We start from the raw sequence: 25,685 nt of genomic DNA, 5'->3' as shown, positions 1-25,685 counted from the left end.
GGTTAAAACTAACAACTTCTAGTACAGTACAGATTCAAAAGAAGGAAATCTGTCTGTTGTGTTCATTGGTAATCCAATGAGGCTTACTTGTCATGGATGTATTCTCCTTCTTTATGGATCTGGTTCTCCAAAGAGAAGTTAAAGTGGAAGTTCTCCACTCGTTCTTTATGGAAGACCTAGAATTAAACACGAGTTATTTTCACACATAAAGCATCTTATCTTTAAGACCTCATAGTACCATATTTTCCCAGCAGAACTCTACGTTCTCAGACTGCAGGTTTACTTGTGGTTCCTAGAGTTTCCAAATGTAGAATGGGAGGCAGAGCCTTTAGCTATCAAGCTCCTCTCCTGTGAAAACAGCTCCCAGTTCAGGTTCGGGAGGCAGACACCCTCTCTACATTTAAGACTAGACTTAAAACTTTCCTTTTTTTTAAACCTTATAGTTAGAGATGGATCAGGTGACTCTGAACCCTCTCTTAGATATGCTGCTATAGAAGTTACTCTGCTGAGGGGCTTCCCTTATGTACTGTCAAGTCAAGTCAAGTCAAGAAGCTTTATTGTCATTCCAACCACATATAGCTGAAGCAGTACATAGTGAAATGAGACGTTTCTCCAGAACCATGGAGCTACATAGGACAGTAACAAGACAGAACATGGGGCTGAGGCCTGCTAAGTTGTCCTAGCCACATAAAGTGCATCATGTGCAACCTAGTGCAAACAGTGCAAGAACACAAAGAGAAAGTGCAGACAGACATCTGAAGACAGTGCAAAAACAGAACACAAAACACAAAAACAGCAGCGACCAGTAGCTGAAATGTACAATTTACATCTGAGGTACTATAAAAACGATGGTGAAAATTATGTGCAAGAACAGCAAGTTGAACATGTCAAATCCAGTGTGTGTGTGTGTGTGTGTGTGTATGTGTTCAGTTTTTTGTGTGTGTGTTGAGGATGAATCCCAGGTCCCTCACTTGCATCTTTTCGTGTCTTAGTCCCTCCCACTAGGTATATGAGATTCATGTAGAGATGCAAAAAAGCAGTAGGAAACAGGGCTACAGTGTAAACCTTACACTGTAAATATGCCTTGAGATCAGTTTTGATGTGATTTGGAGTCATGCATGTATTTAATCAAACTGAATTGAGTTAATTTAATCATTTGTTAGCCAGTATCATCAAGTGCAACTAAAATTGTCCCAGTGAGCCAGACAGCAGCCTGCTACCCACACAACACTTGAGTCATAGGCTTTTGACTACAACCCACACAAAGTCTCTTAAGCATCCAAACAGGAACCCGTCGTGTCCTGCGCCTGCAGCTTGCTGAACCAGCCACCAGTCACAACATCACAAGACCAGCTGGCTACAGTGTAAGACAGGTTTGTGACGTAGATTAATTGCTGTTTACTTTACCTTGACCTTGGACAAGTTCTCTTCATACTGAAGGTGTTTGATCATGTCAGGGAACCAAACTGACAGACCATAGTAGCTGTTACAATACAGAGAATACTGAATCAATAAATGGTACATAAAACAAGCAGAGAGTGATTTAAAGCATTTTCAGAGTTATTTTTAAAATGGCTTTTAAGTTTTTGTCTACGGTGGCCCTGAGGTCCAAACTCAACAGCATTCACAAAAGTGCAATGTTTCATAAAACCCAACAACACAAACTATACCTCAAAATCACAAGATTAAAAAATAATGTTTCACAAAGTACAGTCTGCATGCATAAACATGACCAGGTCCACATGCTGCTCTGAAATAAGAAGTATTTTTACTCCCTTTTTCATTTGAAATGTTATGTTTTATTAACGTTAGCAGTGTTTTGTTCATTTTATAGAGGTTACCATTACGTTTTCTCTTTGTTGACATGTTTTCTCTTTCACATCATTTTTTGTGAAATATTGTTTTGTTTTGCAAAAAAATAAACTTACTGTGCTTACAGTGCAGTTTCAGTTCTACTTAAATCTGATTCTTTTTTCTCCATGATTTCTGTCACATTGCACAAACCTGGATGATGGTGTTATACGTGATGCAGTGAACTCACCTGAAAGCCATGCAGAACCAGATGATGGCCATGAAGAGTGTCGCAAACCTCAACTCTGCAGACAGAAGAGACGCTACGTTCCTTAACACCTATGACAAAACAAAAACCAAGTTCCTTTAGAAATAAAGTAGTGCTACCAATTATATGGTCCATCTTCATAGTATGATTTTCAAATAATAGCATATGTTAAATGTGTAGAATATGGGAAACATGAGTAATTAGCTCTGGGAAAATGACACATAAATATAAGAAGAAAATCCAACTAATAGTAAAGATAAGGTAATGCTCTCATGCATAATCGACTCTCCATAACGAGGCTGCAACTTACATCTCACTAGCACTGTATTCTGAGTAAAACTGTCAACAACATATCAGATATATATATATATATATATATATATATATATATATATATATATATATATGGCATATATATGGCACTGGAAACTACATTTCTAAATAAAGTAATCTGTTGGGAACCAGAATGCTCAAAGTAAATTTAAAATGAGTAACCTTTTACTTCTGATTTGATTAGATTTTCAAACAAGTGATTTTACTTTTACTTGAGTACTATTTCACCATATTAACAGTACTTTATCTTAAATATTGTAGTACTCTTTTACGTACCAGTTTACAGAGTGTTAGCGAGCGTACAGCCCATCGCTGCACAGGTGTTCCAGTGGCACTCTGGATCTCAATAAACTCATCCTCGGCTGTCTTGGGAGCCTTGATGTGAGTAACCTGAAAACAAAAAGATGGAAAATTTTATTGACCAACAAATAATACCATTAATGTAATACTAAAACATGTAGGAGGAAAAATATAGATTTTTTTTTTATGCTTAAGTAAACAGTGGCAAATTACATCAAGTGGGTGAAAGATTATTGGGAAACTTATTACTGCAGAAATTTAGATGATCTTTGCATCTGTTCATTCAACACTTGTTCAAATCTAAAGAATATGTTTGTATGTGTTTCATCACTCACAGTAAAGACTTTCTCTGGCTGGCCTTTGGCCCTCCAGTTGGTGTCATGGACCTGCTTCAGGATCATCCATGCCTCATCGTGCTTGGCATTCTACTCAACACACACACACAAACAGACAAATGCATGTAGTCATTAACACATACACTATATTACTAATGTCAAAGTATTTACAACACATGCTTTTTACTTCACTTCTTAACCACCATCAGCTGGGAGCAGCATGCTTTTCTTTATGCCCCATGCAAGTACACCAGGAGGATCAAGTATAAATGCACAATGCTTTATTGTTCATGGTGGAAACCACAAATAAATGTCTGGTGTGAGTATGTCTGCAGCCTCACCTCCAAGAGGAAGCGGGGACTCTCAGGCATGAAGGTGAGTCCAACCAAAGAGGCAATAGCAGGAAGAGCCGCAACCAGGATAAATACGCGCCAGCTGTGGAACTGGAACTCTGTGCCCATACTGAACCCCCAACCTGTTCCCAAACACGCACACAAACACATTTTGAAACATATGACAATATTCTTTTGACACCCCTGGCATTCATCGTGTCACAGAGGGAAAAGACAAACAAATGAATCATGACTCAATACCCGTCATATTTCTCTTAAATAAATGAAGAGCCACATCAATTACTATTATAATTATATTAGATAAGTGTTGTTCTCTGGTGTAATGGTTCAAATTAATTAAAGAAATGTTCATGAGAATATTCGGTTCAGTTTAATATATTTCAGTTCATAAGAAATGTCAGCTTGAGGCACTTCACAATAAGTAAGAAATTACTTACTAGTGCTGCTCAAATTTGAGCAGCACTAGATGGCACTGGAACGCAAAACCTCACACAGAAACTGAAAGGTCAAGCTCACTAAACTTTATTCTGTATTTGTGGTTAGCTGCATGGCAGCTCTGCCATTGGTGTGTGAGTGTGTGTGTGAATGGGTGAATGGGATGCAGTGTAAAGCGCTTTGAGTACCAGTTAGGTAGAAAAGCGCTATATAAGTGCAGAAAATTTTCAAAAAAAGACCAGCCACATGAATTTTAATTAATGTTTTTTAGGGGTCAAGAACAAGAACTATTTTATTTATTTATTGGGTATGCCACATCAAAAGATGAATATGAGCAAAAAGATCAACATTTTAGTTTAATTTCCAAGTGTTTAAGACATCACCTTTTGTTTGAGCTTTTGTTTGTTTTTCATGTGAGTAAAAGTATTGGGAGAAATAGACTTAAAATACATTACAGTGAATAAGGCTTAATACTTAATACAAAAACCTTCCACTTCTTGCCCCTGATGAACTCCTTTGTTATTTTAGCAGTGTGTTTTTCATTGTCTTGCTGCATGATGAAGGATGTCCCAGCTGTTCTTTAAATTGGCAGACAAAATGCTCCCTTAGATTTAGAAAAGAAATGTTTGCTTTGATTTGAAAGTTGGAAGATAGGCAAGACTCTGGGAACTGTTTCTGTATTGTCAAAACTAAAGTGTTCCAAAGCAGGTGTCCCAGTGCTCTGTTGACTCCACTGAAAACCTGCCTGTGGCAATATTAGATGATTGAAAGCCAAGGATTTCCACATAATTTATGCCCCAAAAATATGTAATACTTTCTGCTATCCAAAGTATTGTCCTTACTTTAAATTTCATGTTCAGGGTTTTGTTTTGATATTCCTCAACAGGAAAAAAGGTGTATCTGCCTAAAGTGATCATTTTACTGTGTGTTTATTAAAGTGGGTGATGGAGGTGTTTCTTTACTGAATGTTTTGTCCCCATTAGTTTTCATAAATGTGGGCCAAATGCCTTAATTACAGTATATGCATGTTTCATAATGCATTGTGTGTTTACTAGTCAATGATGCATATTTTGAATGTACTGTACTCAACTTAAATATTTAAATTGGATTTTAGTGTACTGCACTTAAATCATTAATCCAATCCATTAACTTTAATGAAAACAGGTTAGTTTCTCCATTATTAATTACTTAGATTTTAAAGTAATATTGCATTTTTTGTTTGCTTAAGTTAACTTTTGGGTTAACTCCTAGCACCTAGGTACCTTACATTTATCTATGAGCTATATTAAGATATGCAATGGCCTAGTTTCCTCACAAGCTGAATAAAAAGAATGCTTTACTTAAGTTCTTACCATATCTTGGTATGATGCCCCAAGCAGTGAAAGAAGCATAAATCCCACCAACCATCCAGAACATACACAGCCAGGACAGATGTTCACCTCTCTTGTCCATCTGAAGAAACTCAGAGAAGTATGAGTACACAATAGGCACTGTCCCACCAATGCTGAAATTAGAGGGAGGCAGAAAGAGAGAGTTGTAGTTTCAACTAATCATTTACAAATACAACACAATATCAGCTTAATCAACATTTTGATTAATGGAGAATGAACTACAATCTAAGAAGGATTGGATTTCAGGTGCAATAAGGCAGCCCTGATCACTGAATTATTCCTTGCCATAAGAAACTATTCCTAAAAAAAAAACACTACCCGGGGCACCAACCTCATGTTATGTTATAGCCTACTCATAAGAGGCAGTTAGGATATTTCTGTAAATTGAACTAAGGCTTCACTTTTCTTAGATGCAACATGAACCCAGAATGCTGTACGTGTTGGTGTGGATGCAGCAGAGGAATGCATAGAACAAGCCTCAGAGTTAGATAGAACTCTGGGGCAAGCAGTGTTGTTGTGCAAACTGCTGGTTTAGTATCACTTTCACTTTGTGACCTTATTTCTGAGTCAGTGTGGCTCCCTGTGGACTCCAGTTATTCTGAGATTCTGAGCTGCAAAACAACACTAACCAAACTGCATGTGTATTGTGTGGAGCTTCATCTGTATTACCTACATATTAAAGATCTGCATTTATATCTAAAAGCGTCCTGTGATATACTACATGATGTCTTTCAAAGAACAGTGGAATAAAAACAACTCAAGTTGAAACAATTCTTAAATTTCAGAATTTCACAGTTTTAGGGGAAAAAGATCAAATAAAACATTGTAATGCTAAAAACTGTATGACATTGGATCTGGATTCAGGAAATCACCTACAGTAGTAGATATATTTTACAGATTGTACTAGGAAACATGTTGATGGGGAAGGTTATGTGGTAAGGATCTACAGAAAGTATTTCACATTATGGACCAGGTTTTATTACTCTAAGTGTTTTATCAAGGTAGACAGAAGTTGTGGATGTTAATGGAAGAACTGTTGAGTGTGGAGTGCCACAGGGCAGTGTTTTTGGATAACTCTACCTGTGCCAGCCTGTTTTAGTGCAATTGTATATGCAGATGACTTAGCTTTATTAGGCAATGATAAAGATAAATACTGCTACACGTCCTTCTCAACCAAAACAACAGTTTTTCTGTTGGCATCTAGGGAAGACACATATTCTATTACTTGTTGTTTGTGTGTGTGTGTGTGTGTGTGTGTGTGTGTGTGTGTGTGTGTGTGTGTGTGTGTGTGTGTGATTTGACAGGTTAGTGGTCAGTTCTGACTTTTAAAGCTTCTATAGACTTAAGCTCAAATGTGAACTGTTCTTGACTGGTGGCTTAGTGGGACAGTCAGGATGTCCTAGAGACATTGTGTGGAACTTTTCAAAAATGATTTTACATACATATTTACAGTATTGGATTGTCTCGTGGTAAAGTAACACCATTATAATTTTGCATGCTGTGGATATAGTGTGTCCATGTTTTTAGTTTTTTTTTTTTTTCCAAAACTGTCACACTGTGAAATATATCAATTGTACAAATCCTGGACACTGACTATCTCATGATGTCTCTTGGTATGACAGACTGTCACTAAACACACATCTACACATACACATTTACAGACTTAAATATGATCAGATGTAGCAATGCATTTAGTTCAGAAATATATTATTCAGTGTTATATATTTTTAGTATTTAGCTCAAAACCCATTGCCCTGTAAGAGAGAGTGAAAGACAACCATTTTCACGATCTTGTGACCAAAGATAGCCAGGGAAAGAATTCAGACCTTATCAGAAATTTAGGATGACTGTCTGATAACGGATACAAGCTGGAGGTGTTTTATTCTTGCATCACAGCCCATGATCCAGTAGGTGCCTAAGTCTATATGTGTGAACGCTGATGTTGTTGAAGTTTAGCTGATCCATGTTGCACAGTTTGATTGCAGTGAACTTATAACTGCTAAAGTCTGTAGATGCCTAAGAGTCATTTTAAAACTTCACACATCCCTTCTGTAGCTGTGCTAAGGAACAACTTTCCTTCAAGGCAAACACTAATTACATGAGTGTGCATATTTAAAGTGGCCTTGAAAAGACTGTTCCTCTGTAATTTATTTAAAGCAGACAGTAATATGCATTGAGAGATTTAAACATCTGAAGATGTGGGTTTGCATCATTTCTCATGATTTATTGCTAATAACTTTTTCACAACACATTTCAAATTCTAAGTAAATTATGTTTTATAAATAGAATTAATTTTCCTTACGATGCATACAGTTCATGAAAATACATATGATAAAACTGTGGGCAAGTGGAAACAACAGATCCATCACCTATCTAAAATGAAGTGTGTTTATGTTACCCAATGCCAGACAGCAGCCTAAAGAAGAGGAAGAAGCCGTATCCCTGGGCGAAGGAAGACAGGAAGGCAAAGACGCAGTTTATAGCTAATGCCACAAGCAGACATCGTCGACGCCCAACTTTGTCTGCCAAACCACCCCACAAGAACGCCCCCGCCATCATGCTCAGAAAGACGATGAGACCTGCACAGAGAAAGAGAAACAGAGATAGTGTAGTCTGTGTGCTCATACATACAACTTATAAGTATTAAGTGTAAAGACCTTATATATTTCTTAAGGCTTTATATTGTAGATAACTCAAAAACACACATAAGACATTTCTTTTAAGTTCACTAGAAATGAATGAAGCATGACTAGACCAAAAGCAGAGTTCCGCTCCAGTTTGTGTGTGAGCTGCATTGTAATTGCTATTGACTTGAGGTAATGAAGGGCATGTGTGCTCTTTCAAGGCCTCATTAATCTGCCGTGCACTTCAGATTTATCTGTTTCTTCCTGTGCTTGAAAATGTGCACATATACTGTATGAGAAATTGTCCTGACCAAAACAAATCATGTATACACGCAGCAGATGAGTAATTTGATTTCTACTCTGCCGTGAGCTGACTTTGAAAGAGAGAAGAGGTTTTACAGGGACCAGACAGCCCTTAACAGAGGGCCCCGGACCCTGTACTCCCACAGTACCCCCAACAAGATCCCACAACAGTCACAGTCAAAGCACATGTGGACTGGTTGTGCGAACTTCCACAAGCCCTTGAGCACTGTTGTATGAGTATAGAGCCGGTCCAGTGTTCCATGGCCAGGACGAAAACAACATTGCTTCTCCTGAAGCAGAGATGCTTAGGCTGCTGCCTACTTTAATGTTCATGATGTTCCACATTTGCTAGTAGTTATGTCATAATGCCATGAGAATGCTTTCTATGGGCAGAACATTGTGAAATGATGATTTCAGTTTCCAAAACCTTATGTCTGGTATTCGAAATGCTGGACAGAAGCTTTGGGACCTGATTTAGGAGAGAAAACGGAAGCCAGTGGATCTCAGTGATACTCATCCTGTAACCCACCAATTACTGGTTGCTTTCGATGCCCTGAAGAGCCTTGGCTTGATTGACTTTGGTATGGCCCTTTCAGAAATCAGAGTACAGCCTGGAGTACAGGGGTTTCAAAATCTTACTTAAGGGAATCAGATGTTTCTCTTAAAACTGAAATGGACACACAGAATTGGAATGAAGAGTCAGAAAGTCTTATCTCATCATTATTCAAAAACTGCAACCACGGATTGGAGCTGATAAGGCCAATGTTAACACTGACCCTAGTGGAGCTATATTCAAAACTGGCCCTGATGGAGTCACAATCAACACTAGAGCTGAAAAGGCTCCAGAGAATATAATGACTACTTTATGTGAAACGTGATTGCACACTGCGCCTGAAATGACGTCCAAACCGTGCGCTGGAAAAGTGGCGATAAATATGTATTAATTACATATTAATTTCACATAGTTAATAACAGATGACCTTTTTGAATGATGACAACTGACAACACCAGCCCCTTCCCCTAAGCTCAAACATAACCTTACCTCTAACTTCAAAATGGCTCAGGACCTTAACCCGCTGACCAATAATTCAACCCCAGCAATAAACTCATTTTAAATCTATATCCCAATATAATCATAATACTTACACAATTGACAGAGATTTATCTTTCACAAGGGACCACAGTCTTTCGATTGGGTTCTTGTTGGGCCAAGACCCCTTAAACATAGCAGCTGACCAGATGTAAATACACCAAACAGTGTACAATACATTATATAATATAGCAGTTAATATGTTATTTGGATTGTCATGTTAAAAATGTATCTGTTATATGTAAAGTAGAAATCAAACATGGCTTTTGTGAGTGGAACATCGTTACAGACATTCAACATTAACACTGTGGCTTAAGGTGCAGCTCTCACATGGCTGTTTTCTATTTTGTCTGCTCCATTGGTATAAGTGAGAGTAGGACAAAGATCTTAAGATTCTTAATCGTTTATGGAACATGACCATTTTCTGAAGATTAAATATTTCAATAAATGCCCTTTGATTATTTCAAAAAATGATTTCTTCTTAATGTCTTTATATTTTTGGGGATTTAGATGTTACTCCTCTATGGAGTGTGTTGACACTTCAAAAGTCTGTTTAAGTTGAGACAATTGCAGGAATTTGAACCGTTGTATAATCTGTAACCTCTCCTTATACCTTGTACCCTCAACTGTATAGCTCAACACACCCAACCCAGCAGCCATTCAGCATCACAATGGTAAAAATATAAGATCATGGAAGAAATACAAAACAAACTGCACCCAAACCATTGCACATAGACACTATAGGGCAGTATAGTATACTAATCCTGCAAATGTTCTCCACTTTTGACATCTGCATAATCATTTCTGCAAATGTCATTTTGTCATTTTGTCGCAGTAACAAGTGAATTTCCCCCTTGGGGAGCATTAAAGTCTCATCTTAGAAACTGATTTGACTTGTTTTGATTTAAATTTCTGAACCTAGGGACTGAGAGCTGCTGTTTTTTTTCAAACTTTTAGAATTTTGTCTTTGATGTCTTTGTTGTTCCTGGTGATGTCATCACCTGGAACTAGTATACCTACCTCTCAAAGATAAGCTAAAGACAGTCTCCAATTAGTCAAGAGGACGCACACAAGTGACCTTTTTGCTACGTTTGGAAAGTACTTGAAAGCAATTGCTTGCAATATTTAATTTTACTTCATCTTCATAATTTTCAACTTGAAATGAAGATGGCACTTCAGGTAAAGGAGCGTGACATACTCCACAGTGATTCTACACGCTACCTGGTAATGAACTTCAGTGGAGAAGGATGCTTTGGAAAAGTCGCCAAGTGTCTTGATTTAGTAACGGCCAAGATGGCAGCGGTGAAAATCCTTAAAAAAGGTGAAGAGCACTTCATTCAAAGTGAAGTGGAAATGCTGGAAGCAATCAGGACCCTGGACCCAGATAAAACAAACATTGTGAGATTCATAGAGAGCTTCACATTCCAAAACCTCTCTTGTCTGGTGTTTGAAAATCTGGACCGAAGCCTTTGGGACCTGATGAAGGAGAGACGATGGTATCCAATGGATCTTAGTGAAATTCGCCCAGTGATCCAGCAGTTACTGGTTGCTTTTCAGGCCCTGAAGGGTCTCGGCATCATGCACACAGACTTGAAACCTGACAATGTGATGCTGGTGAACCACAAGGACAAACCATTCAAGATCAAGCTCATCGACTTTGGTCTGGCTCTTCCAGAGTGGCAAGTACAGCCTGGTGTGGTAATACAGCCTTTCTCATACAGGGCTCCAGAAGTAACCCTGGGCCTTCCCTTGTCCACAGCTGTTGACATGTGGGGAGTGGGTTGCATTATGGCACATATGTACTTTGGACGGAGCCTGTTTCCCAGCGGCTGTGCATACCATTACATGGAAGTCATACTGCACCTCCTGGGGCAACCAGACCACTGGCATCTGCATTCAGGAAAAAATGTATGGAAGTATTTCACCCGGGACCCCAGCAATCCAAAATGGAGACTTAGGACGCCAACAGAGTACGAGGTTGTCACAGGTATCAAGCCACAGGAAACATGCAATATTATGAGCTTGTGCAGGGATTTGGAGCACTTGGTACAAATGAATCCAAAAAAAGCTGATCGTATTGAACTGAAAGATAGAATGGCATTTTTAAGCCTCCTAAAATGCTGTCTACATGTGAATTCTGCAGTGAGGATGACTCCCAGTGAAGCCATGACACACAATTTTGTTACAATGGCTCATCTGGTAGATGACAAGGGAACCAGTACTTATGCAGATATTGCCTTTCAGTTCATGAAAGCGTCCTGCATGTCTCACTTAGATGAAACTGACACCGCTGAAATAGCCACACAGGATTCTAGTGGCAACGAAGACTCAGAAGACCTTGGACTGTATTTGTCTGATTATTCAAATACTGTGCTTACACCTAGTAGACCAAAGACCCCTACTTCCAATTTCCAAAATCAAGAGAGTGAGCCCAACAGTGACAAATCAGACCACTTGGACAATGGGAGTTCATTTGTGGGTGATTTAAACAGTACACGCACAAGTGGTTACTATAGAAATATTGATATTTCCAGTGATCTGGTGCCATCTACTGATAAATCATCCCTCCCAAAATTCAGTATTGAAGATGACATAGAGCCAGCATCCTCTTACTCTTCATACAGAGAATCATCCACTGACATGTCCAGCAATGAAGATTCAGCAGCAACCGATCATCGTGATGGAGACAGAAACACCACTACTTCCAGTAAGGACGAGACAGGCATCGCCGCTACTCTTGATGAAGACAACACAAACACTAGCTGTGTGTCTGCATCTGACCCAACTGATGTAGCTGCGACCGCCACTTCTTCAAAAGATGGAGCAGCCACTACCACCAGAGCCGCTGATGCTGCTGATGACAACACTGACCCTGATGGAGCCGATACCAGCACTGGACCAGACGTAGCCACTATAAAGACTGGAACTGATGGAGCCCAGCAGAACACTTTCTTCAAAAGAGCCCGCAAATTCTTCGGCAGAATGAGGAAGAGAGTACGTTCCGTCTTTATATGTGGAAAGGTCGAGTTGGCAGATGATTCACTATCAACCATTAATAGGGAAGAACAAATTATTAATGGTTGATAGTGATTGATGCCTGTCTCCTCTTAACCATATGTGAATCGATCCTACATATGGTTAAGAGGAGACACGCAACAGGCAGCACAGTGGTAGAAGGGTGAGAACTCCTGTCTCACAGTAAAAAGGTCCTGGTCCAAATCTGCCAACAGGACCTTTTCTGTGAGGACTTTCCCTTCGACCACTGTGCTTGCGTGGGTTTCCCCCGGGATGTCCCGGTTTCTTCCCACATCATTAATTAATCATTCAAAAATGTAATAAATAAAACAAATCAATAAAAACAAATCAAATAAATATGATTGTTTTGATGTTGTTGTTGTTCAAGTGGGATGACAGTCAAACATGTTTACATTTGTAATTTTTCAATACATTTTTACATTTAGATGCTGGCAGTGACAACATACTGCTTAAATATTAAACATATGATCTTACAGCAAGGATTAAAAAATGTGTTCTGATGTGACTAACGTGACGATCACGACTGGTCTGTTTTGAGACAGTTTAATACTGAGCATGAGAAAAAATGTGAAATATTCAGCACTCAATATTCAGGAGATGAGAAAATCAGGTTTATGAATAAAAATAAATAAAAAAGAATTATTATCAAATGTTAGAGTTGGATATTACTCTCATTTAAGCTCCTCTATTCATTGTTTTTAGGGGAAGAATTTAAAAGATTAATTAGATAAATGAAATCTACTTCTATTTTCTGTACCTGCATTAAAAACTACATTTAGTCCCACCGCAGGTGAAAGTATGATCATGTAGTCAGTAGTAGTGTAGTGTTTATAATGCAGATCACTAACAGATCACAGACAATATGACAACTATTAGTCCTGCTAAGCACACAGTATTTTAGTCCACAATAAGGCCATGGTAGGTCTAGTGTTGCGTGAGCATAAACACATGAAAGATTGAAATAAAATTTTGCTGCATTAATATATTCACTATGGACATAGTAATCGTTTTTGTTTTTTCTTTTTTTAGTTCATCTTACCGTATCTTCATCTGTGTTATTTTTGCCATATTTTTGTCAGTCTCATTTGAGAATGACAAAAATATGGCTGCAAACCAGAGCTGTATGAATTGCAGCGAGTGGGGAAAGAGAAGTTTTTTAAATGAGCCTTCTGCAACCAAACATAACAGTATTTTAGTCCACAATAAGCCTTCAGGGGTCTCAAACTCGCGGCCCGCGGGACAATAATTTGTGGCCCCCGCCTTAATATAAAAGTTTAATGTTAGTGCCGCCCTCAAGTTTGATGTTTGGCACTTTACAGTGCTGGTGCGAAGCTGAACAAACCAACCAATCACTGTGGAGTATATGGGTCTCGGGGACGGGACATCGGCCGGGCTTATCCAAGCAAAGAAACATTTCTCGATGAGTGACAGCAGCGTTGCCATGGAGAGTTTTCAGCCTGGCTAGCAGCCTCGTCTCTATGAAGCACACGCGGACATTTGTCCCAGCGCACCAATAGGTAAAGCAGTTGTCTCCCAATCATAGGATCTGTGGTTTGATTCCCGGCTGCCATGTCACATGCCAAAGTGTCCTTGGGCAAGATACTGAACCCGAAGTTGCCCCCGGTGAGTCAGGTCAGCTGCATAGTAGCTCTGCCATCGGTGTGTGAATGTGTGTGTGAATGGGTGAATGAGATGCAGTCTGAAGTGCTTTGAGTACCAGTTAGGTAGAAAAGTGCTATATAAGTGCAGAACATTTACCATTACTCATTTATTTTCTTATACATTTTTGATATTTTTATTTATTTTGTATTAAAAAATAAAAATAAAGAGATTTGAGAAAATAGGATTTGTTTTTAACAAAGTTTTTTCTTGTGGAAAACCTGATGCGGCCCAGGCTCACCCAGACTCTGCTTCCTGCAGCCCCCAGGTAAATTGAGTTTGAGACCCCTGCTCTACTTTATCCTCTCCATGCTGGTGTCTTTACAAAATTCAATTAGTGCTAAATTGAATCCCCTAGTTGGCACTATGACAGCGAGCTATTCACAGGCAGGTTTACATGGTTCTTATCCTTTTTCCATTAGGGGCAGAGGTCATAGGTTATTTATGAAATAATCACTGAAAGACGAGAAGTTAAGGCAGAGTTTGTTAAAATACTTACCTTTAGCATGTATGGACTGAGCTAGCAGCACTAATGTTCTCATATTGTCTGTGATCTGTTAGTGATCTGCATTGTAAACACTACATTCAATCAGTTTCAGGTCTGTGTTTTTGACCTCTCTCCATTCACTGTTTCGCTCGCTCTCTACCACTCTCTCACTGAACGAGACTGGAAGAGTCCATGGTCCGTTCAGTTAGGACAAATCATAATCTGCAACTTCTACCTTTGGGACTGGCTCATTCTTGCCTGTTCAGGTAAAGATGAGACGAGTGAATTTGGAGAAGGTGACACTGAAAATCAGGAGCAGGCTTTTGCGAGCATCACTACACGTCCGTACTTTCACCTGCGGTGGGACTAAATGTAGTTTGTAATGCAGGTATGGAAAATAGAAGTAGATTTCATTTATCTAATCAATCTTTTAAATTCCTCCCTCGTCTGAAAACAATGAATAGAGGAGCTTAAATGAGAGTAATATCCAACTCTAACATTTGATAATAATTCTTTTTTATTTATTTTTATTCATAAACCTGATTTTCTCAGCTCCTGAATATTGAGTGCTGAATATTTCACATTTTTTCTCATTCTCAGTATTAAACTGTCTCAAAACAGACCAGTCGTGATCGTCACGTTAGTCACATCAGAACACATTTTTTAATCCTTGCTGTAAGATCATATGTTTAATATTTAAGCAGTATGTTGTCACTGCCAGCATCTAAATGTAAAAATGTATTGAAAAATTACAAATGTAAACATGTTTGAATGTCATCCCACTTGAACAACAACAACATCAAAACAATCATATTTATTTGATTTATTTTTATTGATTTGTTTTATTTATTAAATTTTTGAATGATTAATTAATGATGTGGGAAGAAACCGGGACATCCCGGGGGAAACCCACGCAAGCACAGTGGTAGAAGGGAAAGTCCTCACAGAAAAGGTCCTGTTGGCAGATTTGGACCAGGACCTTTTTACTGTGAGACAGGAGTTCTCACCCTTCTACCACTGTGCTGCCTGTTGCGTGTCTCCTCTTAACCATATGTAGGATCGATTCACATATGGTTAAGAGGAGACAGGCATCAATCACTATCAACCATTAATAATTTGTTCTTCCCTATTAATGGTTGATAGTGAATCATCTGCCAACTCGACCTTTCCACATATAAAGACGGAACGTACTCTCTTCCTCATTCTGCCGAAGAATTTGCGGGCTCTTTTGAAGAAAGTGTTCTGCTGGGCTCCATCAGTTCCAGTCTTTATAGTGGCTACGTCTGGTCCAGTGCTGGTATCGGCTCCATCAGGGTCAGTGTTGTCATCAGCAGCATCAGCGGCTCTGGTGGTAGTGGCTGCTCCATCTTTTGAAGAAGTGGCGGTCGCAGCTACATCAGTTGGGTCAGATGCAGACACACAGTTAGTGTTTGTGTTGTCTTCATCAAGAGTAGCGGAGATGCCTGTCTCGTCCTTACTGGAAGTAGTGGTGTTTCTGTCTCCATCACGATGATCGGTTGCTGCTGAATCTTCATTGCTGGACATGTCAGTGGATGATTCTCTGTATGAAGAGTGAGGGGATGCTGGCTTTATGTCATCTTCAATACTGAATTTTGGGAGGGATGATTTATCAGTAGATGGCACCAGATCACTGGAAATATCAATATCTCCATAGTAACCACTTGTGCGTGTACTGTTTAAATCACCCACAAATGAACTCCCATTGTCCGAGAGGTCTGATTTGTCACTGTTGGGCTCACTCTCTTGATTTTGGAAATTGGAAGTAGGGGTCTTTGGTCTACTAGGTGTAAGCACAGTATTTGAATAATCAGACAAATACAGTCCAAGGTCTTCTGAGTCTTCGTTGCCACTAGAATCCTGTGTGGCAATTTCAGCGGTGTCAGTTTCATCTAAGTGAGACATGCAGGACGCTTTCATGAACTGAAAGGCAATATCTGCATAAGTACTGGTACCCTTGTCATCTACCAGATGAGCCATTGTAACAAAATTGTGTGTCATGGCTTCACTGGGAGTCATCCTCACTGCAGAATTCACATGTAGACAGCATTTTAGGAGGCTTAAAAATGCCATTCTATCTTTCAGTTCAATACGATCAGCTTTTTTTGGATTCATTTGTACCAAGTGCTCCAAATCCCTGCACAAGCTCATAATATTGCATGTTTCCTGTGGCTTGATACCTGTGACAACCTCGTACTCTGTTGGCGTCCTAAGTCTCCATTCTGAATTGCTGGGGTCCCGGGTGAAATACTTCCATACGTTTCTTCCTGAATCCAAATGCCAGTGGTCTGGTTGCCCCAGGAGGTGCAGTATGACTTCCATGTAATGGTATGCACAGCCGCTGGGAAACAGGCTCCGTCCAAAGTACATTTGTGCCATTATGCAACCCACTCCCCACATGTCAACAGCTGTGGACAAGGGAAGGCCCAGGGTTACTTCTGGAGCCCTGTATGAGAAAGGCTGTATTACCATACCAGGCTGTACTTGCCACTCTGGAAGAGCCAGACCAAAGTCGATGAGCTTGATCTTGAATGGTTTGTCCTTGTGGTTCACCAGCATCACATTGTCAGGTTTCAAGTCTGTGTGCATGATGCCAAGACCCTTCAGGGCCTGAAAAGCAACCAGTAACTGCTGGATCACTGGGCGAATTTCACTAAGATCCATTGGATACCATCGTCTCTCCTTCATCAGGTCCCAAAGGCTTCGGTCCAGATTTTCAAAAACCAGACAAGAGAGGTTTTGGAATGTGAAGCTCTCTATGAATCGCACAATGTTTGTTTTATCTGGGTCCAGGGTCCTGATTGCTTCCAGCATTTCCACTTCACTTTGAATGAAGTGCTCTTCACCTTTTTTAAGGATTTTCACCGCTGCCATCTTGGCCGTTACTAAATCAAGACACTTGGCGACTTTTCCAAAGCATCCTTCTCCACTGAAGTTCATTACCAGGTAGCGTGTGGAATCACTGTGGAGTATGTCACGCTCCTTTACCTGAAGTGCCATCTTCATTTCAAGTTGAAAATTATGAAGATGAAGTAAAATTAAATATTGCAAGCAATTGCTTTCAAGTACTTTACAAACGTAGCAAAAAGGTCACTTGTGTGCGTCCTCTTGACTAATTGGAGACTGTCTTTAGCTTATCTTTGAGAGGTAGGTATACTAGTTCCAGGTGATGACATCACCAGGAACAACAAAGACATCAAAGACAAAATTCTAAAAGTTTGAAAAAAAACAGCAGCTCTCAGTCCCTAGGTTCAGAAATTTAAATCAAAACAAGTCAAATCAGTTTCTAAGATGAGACTTTAATGCTCCCTAAGGGGGAAATTCACTTGTTACTGCGACAAAATGACAAAATGACATTTGCAGAAATGATTATGCAGATGTCAAAAGTGGAGAACATTTGCAGGATTAGTATACTATACTGCCCTATAGTGTCTATGTGCAATGGTTTGGGTGCAGTTTGTTTTATATTTCTTCCATGATCTTATATTTTTACCATTGTGATGCTGAATGGCTGCTGGGTTGGGTGTGTTGAGCTATACAGTTGAGGGTACAAGGTATAAGGAGAGGTTACAGATTATACAACGGTTCAAATTCCTGCAATTGTCTCAACTTAAACAGACTTTTTGAAGTGTCAACACACTCCATAGAGGAGTAACATCTAAATCCCCAAAAATATAAAGACATTAAGAAGAAATCATTTTTTGAAATAATCAAAGGGCATTTATTGAAATATTTAATCTTCAGAAAATGGTCATGTTCCATAAAAGATCAAGAATCTTAAGATCTTTGTCCTACTCTCACTTATACCAATGGAGCAGACAAAATAGAAAACAGCCATGTGAGAGCTGCACCTTAAGCCACAGTGTTAATGTTGAATGTCTGTAACGATGTTCCACTCACAAAAGCCATGTTTGATTTCTACTTTACATATAACAGATACATTTTTAACATGACAATCCAAATAACATATTAACTGCTATATTATATAATGTATTGTACACTGTTTGGTGTATTTACATCTGGTCAGCTGCTATGTTTAAGGGGTCTTGGCCCAACAAGAACCCAATCAAAAGACTGTGGTCCCTTGTGAAAGATAAATCTCTGTCAATTGTGTAAGTATTATGATTATATTAGAATATAGATTTAAAATGAGTTTATTGCTGGGGTTGAATTATTGGTCAGCGGGTTAAGGTCCTGAGCCGATTTAAAGTTAGGGGTAAGGTTATATTTGAGCTCAGGGGAAGGGGCTGGTGTTGTCATCATTCAAAAAGGTCATCTGTTATTAACTGAAATTAATATATAGTTAATATATAATTAATATATAATTGTCGCGACTTTTCCAGCGCACAGTTTAGATCTCATTATCGACGCAGTGTTGTGACGTCATTTCAGGCCAGTGTTGTGACATCAGGATCATCAATCAAGTTTTGAAAAAAGTAGTCATGATATTCTCTGGCTCGTGTCAGCACTGACCCCGATGGAGGTGAACTCCTACTAGAGCTGATGGAGCTGATGGCAACACTCATCCTGATGGGATCAACATTAAAATCCACTAACTCTTTGGCAGAATGAGATACTTTCTGTCTTTATATGTGTAAGGATTAAATCTGAAAAGGAGATGATGACTTCAATTTAGAATTAACTCTTAACCATAAACTCATTAATTTAAAGCATTTTTTTGTCATTTATAATTAAAAATAAATTATTAAAGGTTATTGATGAACTATACCTTCATCTTCTTAAAAATATGTACATGTGGTTAAGAAGAGGAATGGGTAGAGCAACAGCCTGGGATGCAGAGTGTTCCTGGTTCAAACTCTCTCTCTCTCACCAGGTGTGCCCTTGAGTACTCCATGCTAGCACCCCAGGCACTGCATGTCACTGTATGTGGCTGCCAACTGCTCACCCTCTTCTTCTTCTGTAATGGGCACCACAGTGGTAGAGTGCTCTGAACCCCTGTCTCACAGTGAGCCCTTTCTGTTTGTTTCTATTTTCCCCACTGTGCTTGCATGGGTTTACTCCAAGACATACATATTGATTAAGACTAATTGATTAATACAATTAGAGAGGGGGAGACATGTCCCATGCTCCCTTGTGGAGATGACATGCTTGCTGTGAGGGACAATTTTTATTGTTTCTCAACCTTGTTGTCTGCAATGATGATGCAACTTACTTAAAGCAGATAGCAATGATTAGTATGTTTTTTGAAAGCAGAGACAACACAACAGAATACTAATCAGGTGTTTTCAGATCGTGCCCCTAGAGGGCACAGAAACAACTCTTTCTCATTGAAAGGACCTGTTGGATATTTTACACTATTTAAAGTAAAGAATGTCTTTATTATTTATATTCGTGATGGTTACATACAGAATTTAAGTAGCCCAAAATGATCATACATAAGAGGGGTTTCCTTCAACTAGCTTAACATGAGTGGACCTAAAAATGATTTGGTCCTTTACGAAGAGAATTGTGCTGTTTTTTCTTTCAGTCAGGTTCAGTGTGGTACATTAAGGAGGTAGTAAGTGAGCTAATTCTGCTTTTTTTGGTCCTAAAATTCCAAGACATGTCTCTACCTCCTCCCAGTGTAAGTGTCACTAGTGCCAGAGACTAGTAAACTGGCAAAGCTGCACCCCAGAATGCAGATGGCAACACGGCAGGGGTGAGCTGACTGTGTGACTAATCATATTCTCTCTCAAATTATAAAACCTCATCCTAACATACTGTACAAACCACACATTATTGAAAATAAATCAAGGCATATCTAACAAAATATGACAAGATTTTATTGATTGGAGGTAGACCCAGAAAAGAAAATAAGAATATATAATAATAGATTTCCAAAGAGTTCCAAAAGAACTGGGACAGCAGTAAGATGCTGCATGGCTCTTTCCAAGGTCAGGACACACTATTGATCACTGTGACTCAGAAAACAAACACAAACACACAAAGATTCTGCTCTGCACCAAATCACAATAAGATGGGAGAAATGAGCAGGTGTGAGGCAGCAGAACAAAAGAGGAGAAGAAGGTTACATGGAAGGAGGAGGGAAAGATAGGGAATGAGTGTTAGGAGAGCCGAAAAGGGTATGCAGGTAGATATGTAGGAACGCAAAGGAATCTACTGCAGTAGTCACTGAATACCTATTTTTATTTGTTTTCAGCACCAGAGAGTGAGGGCTGAAAAATGGTAACAAGTAAGAGTAAGAGACTGCAACGTGGAAGGAGAAAATCCATTATTTGTTTCTCGGCCCCTGTTTGATGCTTTGTAAGCTGGTTGCAAAGGGGGAAAGAAGGTTCTGTAAAGATTGCTATTGATAAACACAAATAAGGCAACAACATCTATTACGTACATAGATTGCTTAGTATTTAACTGATCACACTAAAATGTTTCTGTGGAGTTCTGGCATGTCCCAACATCCTGACTCACGTCTTACTCTATTGTTTTCAGACTCACAACATACAGATTATATTCTGAGAATCTGAATGTAAATGGTAAATGATTCTGCACTTATATAGCATTTTCTACCTTATTGGTACCCACACACACACACACACACACACACACACACACACACAAAGAGTCACATACACATAAAGGCAGAGCTGCCAGACAAGTTGCCTGACCCACCAGAAGATGCTCAGCGTCTGAGCACAGTTGGTGGTTAGCTGCTTTACTTCCTGAACCAATGCTGACAGTGTGAGGACACAAATTCCTGTCTCTGTCATCATCTGTCACATTATTTTTCTGACTGACTGATCATAGAAGCAATGATGTTGAAGAAAACAGGACTCAACAAACAACACTGACTGTCAAACCAGGATTGTTATCTACTTAACTGATAATATCTCAGGGGGGGTTTGGAATCACAGGAAAAGCCCATCCAGAAGAACAACAAGTTACATGATATAACCAAACACTTTCAAGGGGTACCATTTCTTCTTCATTCAATTATAGGAACAGTAATTGCATTAATTGCTCTTTGCATTAAGTCATTTGGCAAACACTTTTATCTAAAGCAACTACACATACTACACATATAAGTGAGGTACAAGGTAAACGTAAGGAGCATGGAGGGTGGTGATCTTACCACTACACCATCCAGTTGCTCCAATGTGCTCTTTCACTTCATAAAAGTTATAAGTAAATGTGAGTGTTGTCTACAATGTGATAAGCAAAGTTACTGGCATGTATAAATAGAACAGATTAATTAGAGACAATGCAAACAGTTTAAATTACAGTGGCATAACATTTGTGAATGGATAAAATGTTACATTTATTAAGAAAGGGCGAATCGCAGGTTTTGGGGTGGATAGAGGGTATGTAATGTGCAGGACTGACAACTACAGCCCCAAGCTGGCATCAGAGTGCCGTGTGAGATTGAGTTTGGGAAAGAAAAGCAACTTGGTTAGTTTGGGAGAAACACTGTTCTTCACATTGTGTTTGAAGTTGTGTGAAACCTTTCAAACAATAGAGAATTGGATGGTGATGAAGTAGCACATTAACTGACATTATTGTAACAGCTTTAGCACGTCTGTTTTGTTTTCTTTTGCGTTTTTGTTTTTTTTTTTTAACATCATTTGAGGTTCACAAACATCACAGATGTATCTGCAAAGAGGTGGGAAGGCAGAACCAACTGTAGCTGTCCACACACATTTTCAGACTTTCCACTAACCATGACCTTCCACAAAAACATATTCCTGATGGCAGTTTAGTTGTGTAAAAATGTGATTTCGGGAGACAGGGATGGTGCAATTAGATAAATGTATACCAGCCTTGCATGTCTGTTCTTTAAACAAAGAAGGTTACAGCATGCTCTGATGTCAGACAAAAGCAATACCAGTACACACACTGATGTAACAAGCCCAAAACAAATTTCCCCCTGTCAACATGACAACAGAGACTTTCTGAATATCTGCACTAAATTTACAAGTATTAAAAATACTTCTGCATGTGTGAACGTGGCCTTATGCTTGAAGAATATAGAGTCTGGATCAGTCTTCTAGCTTCTGATTGGCTGAACACACCTGATCCAGGTAATCAGCAGTGAGTAGGACAGAGATAGTAAGAAAACCAGCAGGATGGTGGCCCTCAGCAACCGGCATTGGACACCCCTGGTCTAGATAGAATCTAAATTTATCCACCTGCTGTTTTGGCCCCCGTTTTTTTCCAAAGGCTATTTTGGATCTTGCAATGTTGGATGTCAAACACCAATCTTCTTTTTATCAGAAAAGTCATTCACTACCTCACTAGCTCACATTCTTGTCAGTTGAAAGCAGCACAAAGATTACCACAGTGTAAGCAATAATAAATAATTAAATCTCTTACCCAACATTCCCTTGTCGGCATTAGACAGACACAGATCCTTCTCTGCGGATGGCAGAGCAAAGGAAACCACAAAACATTCAACTCCATCAGCCATAAGAGCCAAGCCCAGCACTATGAAGAGCGTCCACTGGAACTTGCCGTGGCCACAGTCCTCCATTATTTCCTCATATTGTTGAGATAACTCTTCTAGTTCAGAGATTACACTTCCAGCTCCACGAGCTTTAGCCCTAGGACATACAGAGGAAACAGGATGAAGATGGTAGGAAGTATGAAAGTTCACACTGAAAACAACATTTGACATCTTTTATACTGTACTGAACTGAATGGCCTCATCTAACATTTGTGCAAAATGCCTGTGCATAAATATTAAAAACTCAACAAAAATGATATTTGAACAGTTCACCCCTATAAGCAACTGACACAAATGCAGCATTTTCCCCCACCAAAACAGTTAATGAACAATTATAGTACAAAATAAGTCAAAAACAAGCAAAGGAAACCCCACTACAGTGTCAAACAAACAAACAAACACTAATATAAAAGGGAGTAGAGACATAGCAACCTCGATCGATTCAAATTTGAACACAGCTGAAAAGATGAAAGTTGATCCCGGACGTGCCCCTGGTTGTCACAAACTGGCCCAAGGTTTGTAACAAAGGACACAAACGACACAATTATATACCAACTTCAATAACAGTTTATTATAAACACATCACAATAAGAAAGAAAACACAATGCTTTAGGTTTTGCAAGGTGTAGGCTTTCAGTAGTGTATGCAGTGAATACTTGTGAGGAAGATAAAGTGTGTGCATGTCGTTAAATAAGGAGAAAGAAAACCAAACTAAAACCTGGAAGTGTGGTTTCTATGTGAGAGAGAGAGAGACCATGGCCATTAAACTTTTACTGAAACCTGCACAGGTGTCACCGTATGAGATAAACAACCCTTCATGTGTGCAGTATTCTGCAGAAAAAATGCAGGTAGGAAGGACAAAAGTGGAGGGGGAACACTTGTCATGAATTATTATAACATGTTGGGCAACTTGGTAACATTTAACATTATTGATCAAGGGCTGATAGAAGGAATTCAATTATTTTCTGGTCCACTGCTGCAATGTTGACTAAAAACTGTTCTCTTGAGTTTTGCAAGTCACATAGAAAACTTTTTTATGATAAGAAACAGCAAACCGTAGCACCACATAAGATGTTGACTGAACAACAATGTATATAATATAAAGAGTGTGTGAAGAACAGTGTTACTCTGCAGCCAGATCCCAATAGTGATTTTCCAATACACACAACAGCAGGTAACAGTCCAAAGGTAGTCTCTGTAACTAACCAAACATACGGGTGCATGTCATTCATTTCTTTATACTGTCCCAGCCTCTCACTAACTAACTGTACACACTTGTTGTTGTGAGATGGTTGCACAAATACCTATCACCAGCTTGTTACAAATCATTTATGGGTATGCTGTGTCTCACCGTGCAGCTCTTTGTGCAGCTTTGACCTCATCAGGATGTGGAATCCCCTGATATTCTCCTTCATACATCTGATCCTCTTCGTCGTGTCCTTCTGTCACATCGCTTGCGGCGTCCTCTTCCTGGGATGGGTAGTCTGCCTGGTAATCATATCCACCACCACCTTCTCCGTAAGACCCATAGCTGTCCACCCCTTCTTGTTGGTATGTGTTGTATTGGTGAGACATCTTGGTTTAAAAAGCTTGCGTTTGGTTTGGTTTTAAATTTGTCTGGTTTGGCTTAAAATTTTAGAAGTAAGCATGCCAAGTTAATTGCCAAGTTATTGTTAATTAATTTAGCATCAATAATAGTGTTAACTGTGTTTAAAGATGTGCAAAGTCAGTTAGTTTTCTGTGCCTCGCATCTTATTTACGCATGATATGCTAAATAATAGATAGATATTCTGAGAAAAAATTAGCTCAAGATGGAATTCCTAACTATGTGGTAATATGTCAGTTTCTTTTTGTACTCGGTGTGATGTTTCTGGTGACTCCAGGGTCCTGTCAGGTCTTTTCTTCAATTTTCACCCCTGAAAACAAAACAAAGAAGAACGTACTCTTAGTCTTCCTCTACTCAAGTTAAATACAGAAGGGGCGATTTGTCTCATAAGAGGTGCTAGAGGGACAGCTACAAGGTGACTATTTAATATACATATATAAAGAAGGAGGATGGAGACATGAGGAGAGGGAAAGTTACCCCTACACCAAAGGTCTAGGGGTACCATATTTTCCGCACTACAAGGCGCACCTAAGAGCCTTCAATTTTCTCAAAAGCCGACAGTGCGCCTTATAATCCGGTGCGCCTTATCTATGGACCAATATTGAACCGCAGCAGGTCTCACAACTACGGTGAGCAGCCGCCGACTCCATTCTCCCTCGTAGAAGAAGTAGCGCGCGGTGCATGCTGGGATATAAGACTTCGCGTAGCGTGCCGTTTCATTTCCATTTGTGTGTTTGTGCAAAGACCCCAAAATAGCTCCTATTAAGAGACACGCTTACGAAGCAGAGTTTAAACTAAAGTCGATCAGTCACGAAGTAGAAAATAGACCAGCAGAGAATTTAACATTACATTACTACATTTTATCCTATCTTTTCTTTATGTAACTGAAAGAAACTAAATTAACTAATAATACACATCGTTACACATTTGGTACGTTACACTAGCACACGCTAGCTTGACTTGAATTAAGCTAATTAGAATAACACGCACACGTAATTTATCACATGTAACAGGTAACAACTAACATACTTCTAATAACAATAAACATGTTAATACTTACAAAGACAAATGCACAAACGTATAAAGCACACTCAGCATATACATGAACCAGTTGGTTTTACTGTGGAAACTAAACTAGTTTAATTTACCAACGGAGAAAATATGTCAAAGCTGTTCTATTGAACAGAGAGTGGAAAGAGCG

The 25,685-nt window shown here is 39.2% G+C and overlaps 1 protein-coding gene across 1 annotated transcript in view; it reads right to left on the bottom strand.

Annotated features, from left to right (window-relative positions):
• The window catches only part of sv2bb (synaptic vesicle glycoprotein 2Bb), a 31,435-nt gene extending 6,691 nt beyond the window's left edge, over nucleotides 1-24,744 (bottom strand). The window contains exons 1-10 of the mRNA XM_026364711.1: nucleotides 24,230-24,744; nucleotides 22,749-22,975; nucleotides 7,605-7,785; nucleotides 5,168-5,319; nucleotides 3,369-3,502; nucleotides 3,028-3,117; nucleotides 2,669-2,782; nucleotides 2,042-2,130; nucleotides 1,408-1,483; nucleotides 88-176 (exon numbers count right to left, since the gene is read on the bottom strand). Coding sequence (XP_026220496.1) covers nucleotides 88-176; nucleotides 1,408-1,483; nucleotides 2,042-2,130; nucleotides 2,669-2,782; nucleotides 3,028-3,117; nucleotides 3,369-3,502; nucleotides 5,168-5,319; nucleotides 7,605-7,785; nucleotides 22,749-22,975; nucleotides 24,230-24,453 — 1,376 coding nt within the window. The 5' untranslated portion in view covers nucleotides 24,454-24,744. The remainder of the gene's footprint in view (nucleotides 1-87; nucleotides 177-1,407; nucleotides 1,484-2,041; nucleotides 2,131-2,668; nucleotides 2,783-3,027; nucleotides 3,118-3,368; nucleotides 3,503-5,167; nucleotides 5,320-7,604; nucleotides 7,786-22,748; nucleotides 22,976-24,229) is intronic.
• Between the last annotated feature and the right edge of the window lie 941 nt (nucleotides 24,745-25,685).

Source organism: Anabas testudineus, chromosome 6, assembly GCF_900324465.2.
Source record: "Anabas testudineus chromosome 6, fAnaTes1.2, whole genome shotgun sequence".
Classification (NCBI taxonomy): domain Eukaryota; kingdom Metazoa; phylum Chordata; class Actinopteri; order Anabantiformes; family Anabantidae; genus Anabas; species Anabas testudineus.
The sequence above is the reverse complement of the archived record's forward strand: the minus strand, read 5'-3'. Positions and strand labels throughout refer to the sequence as shown.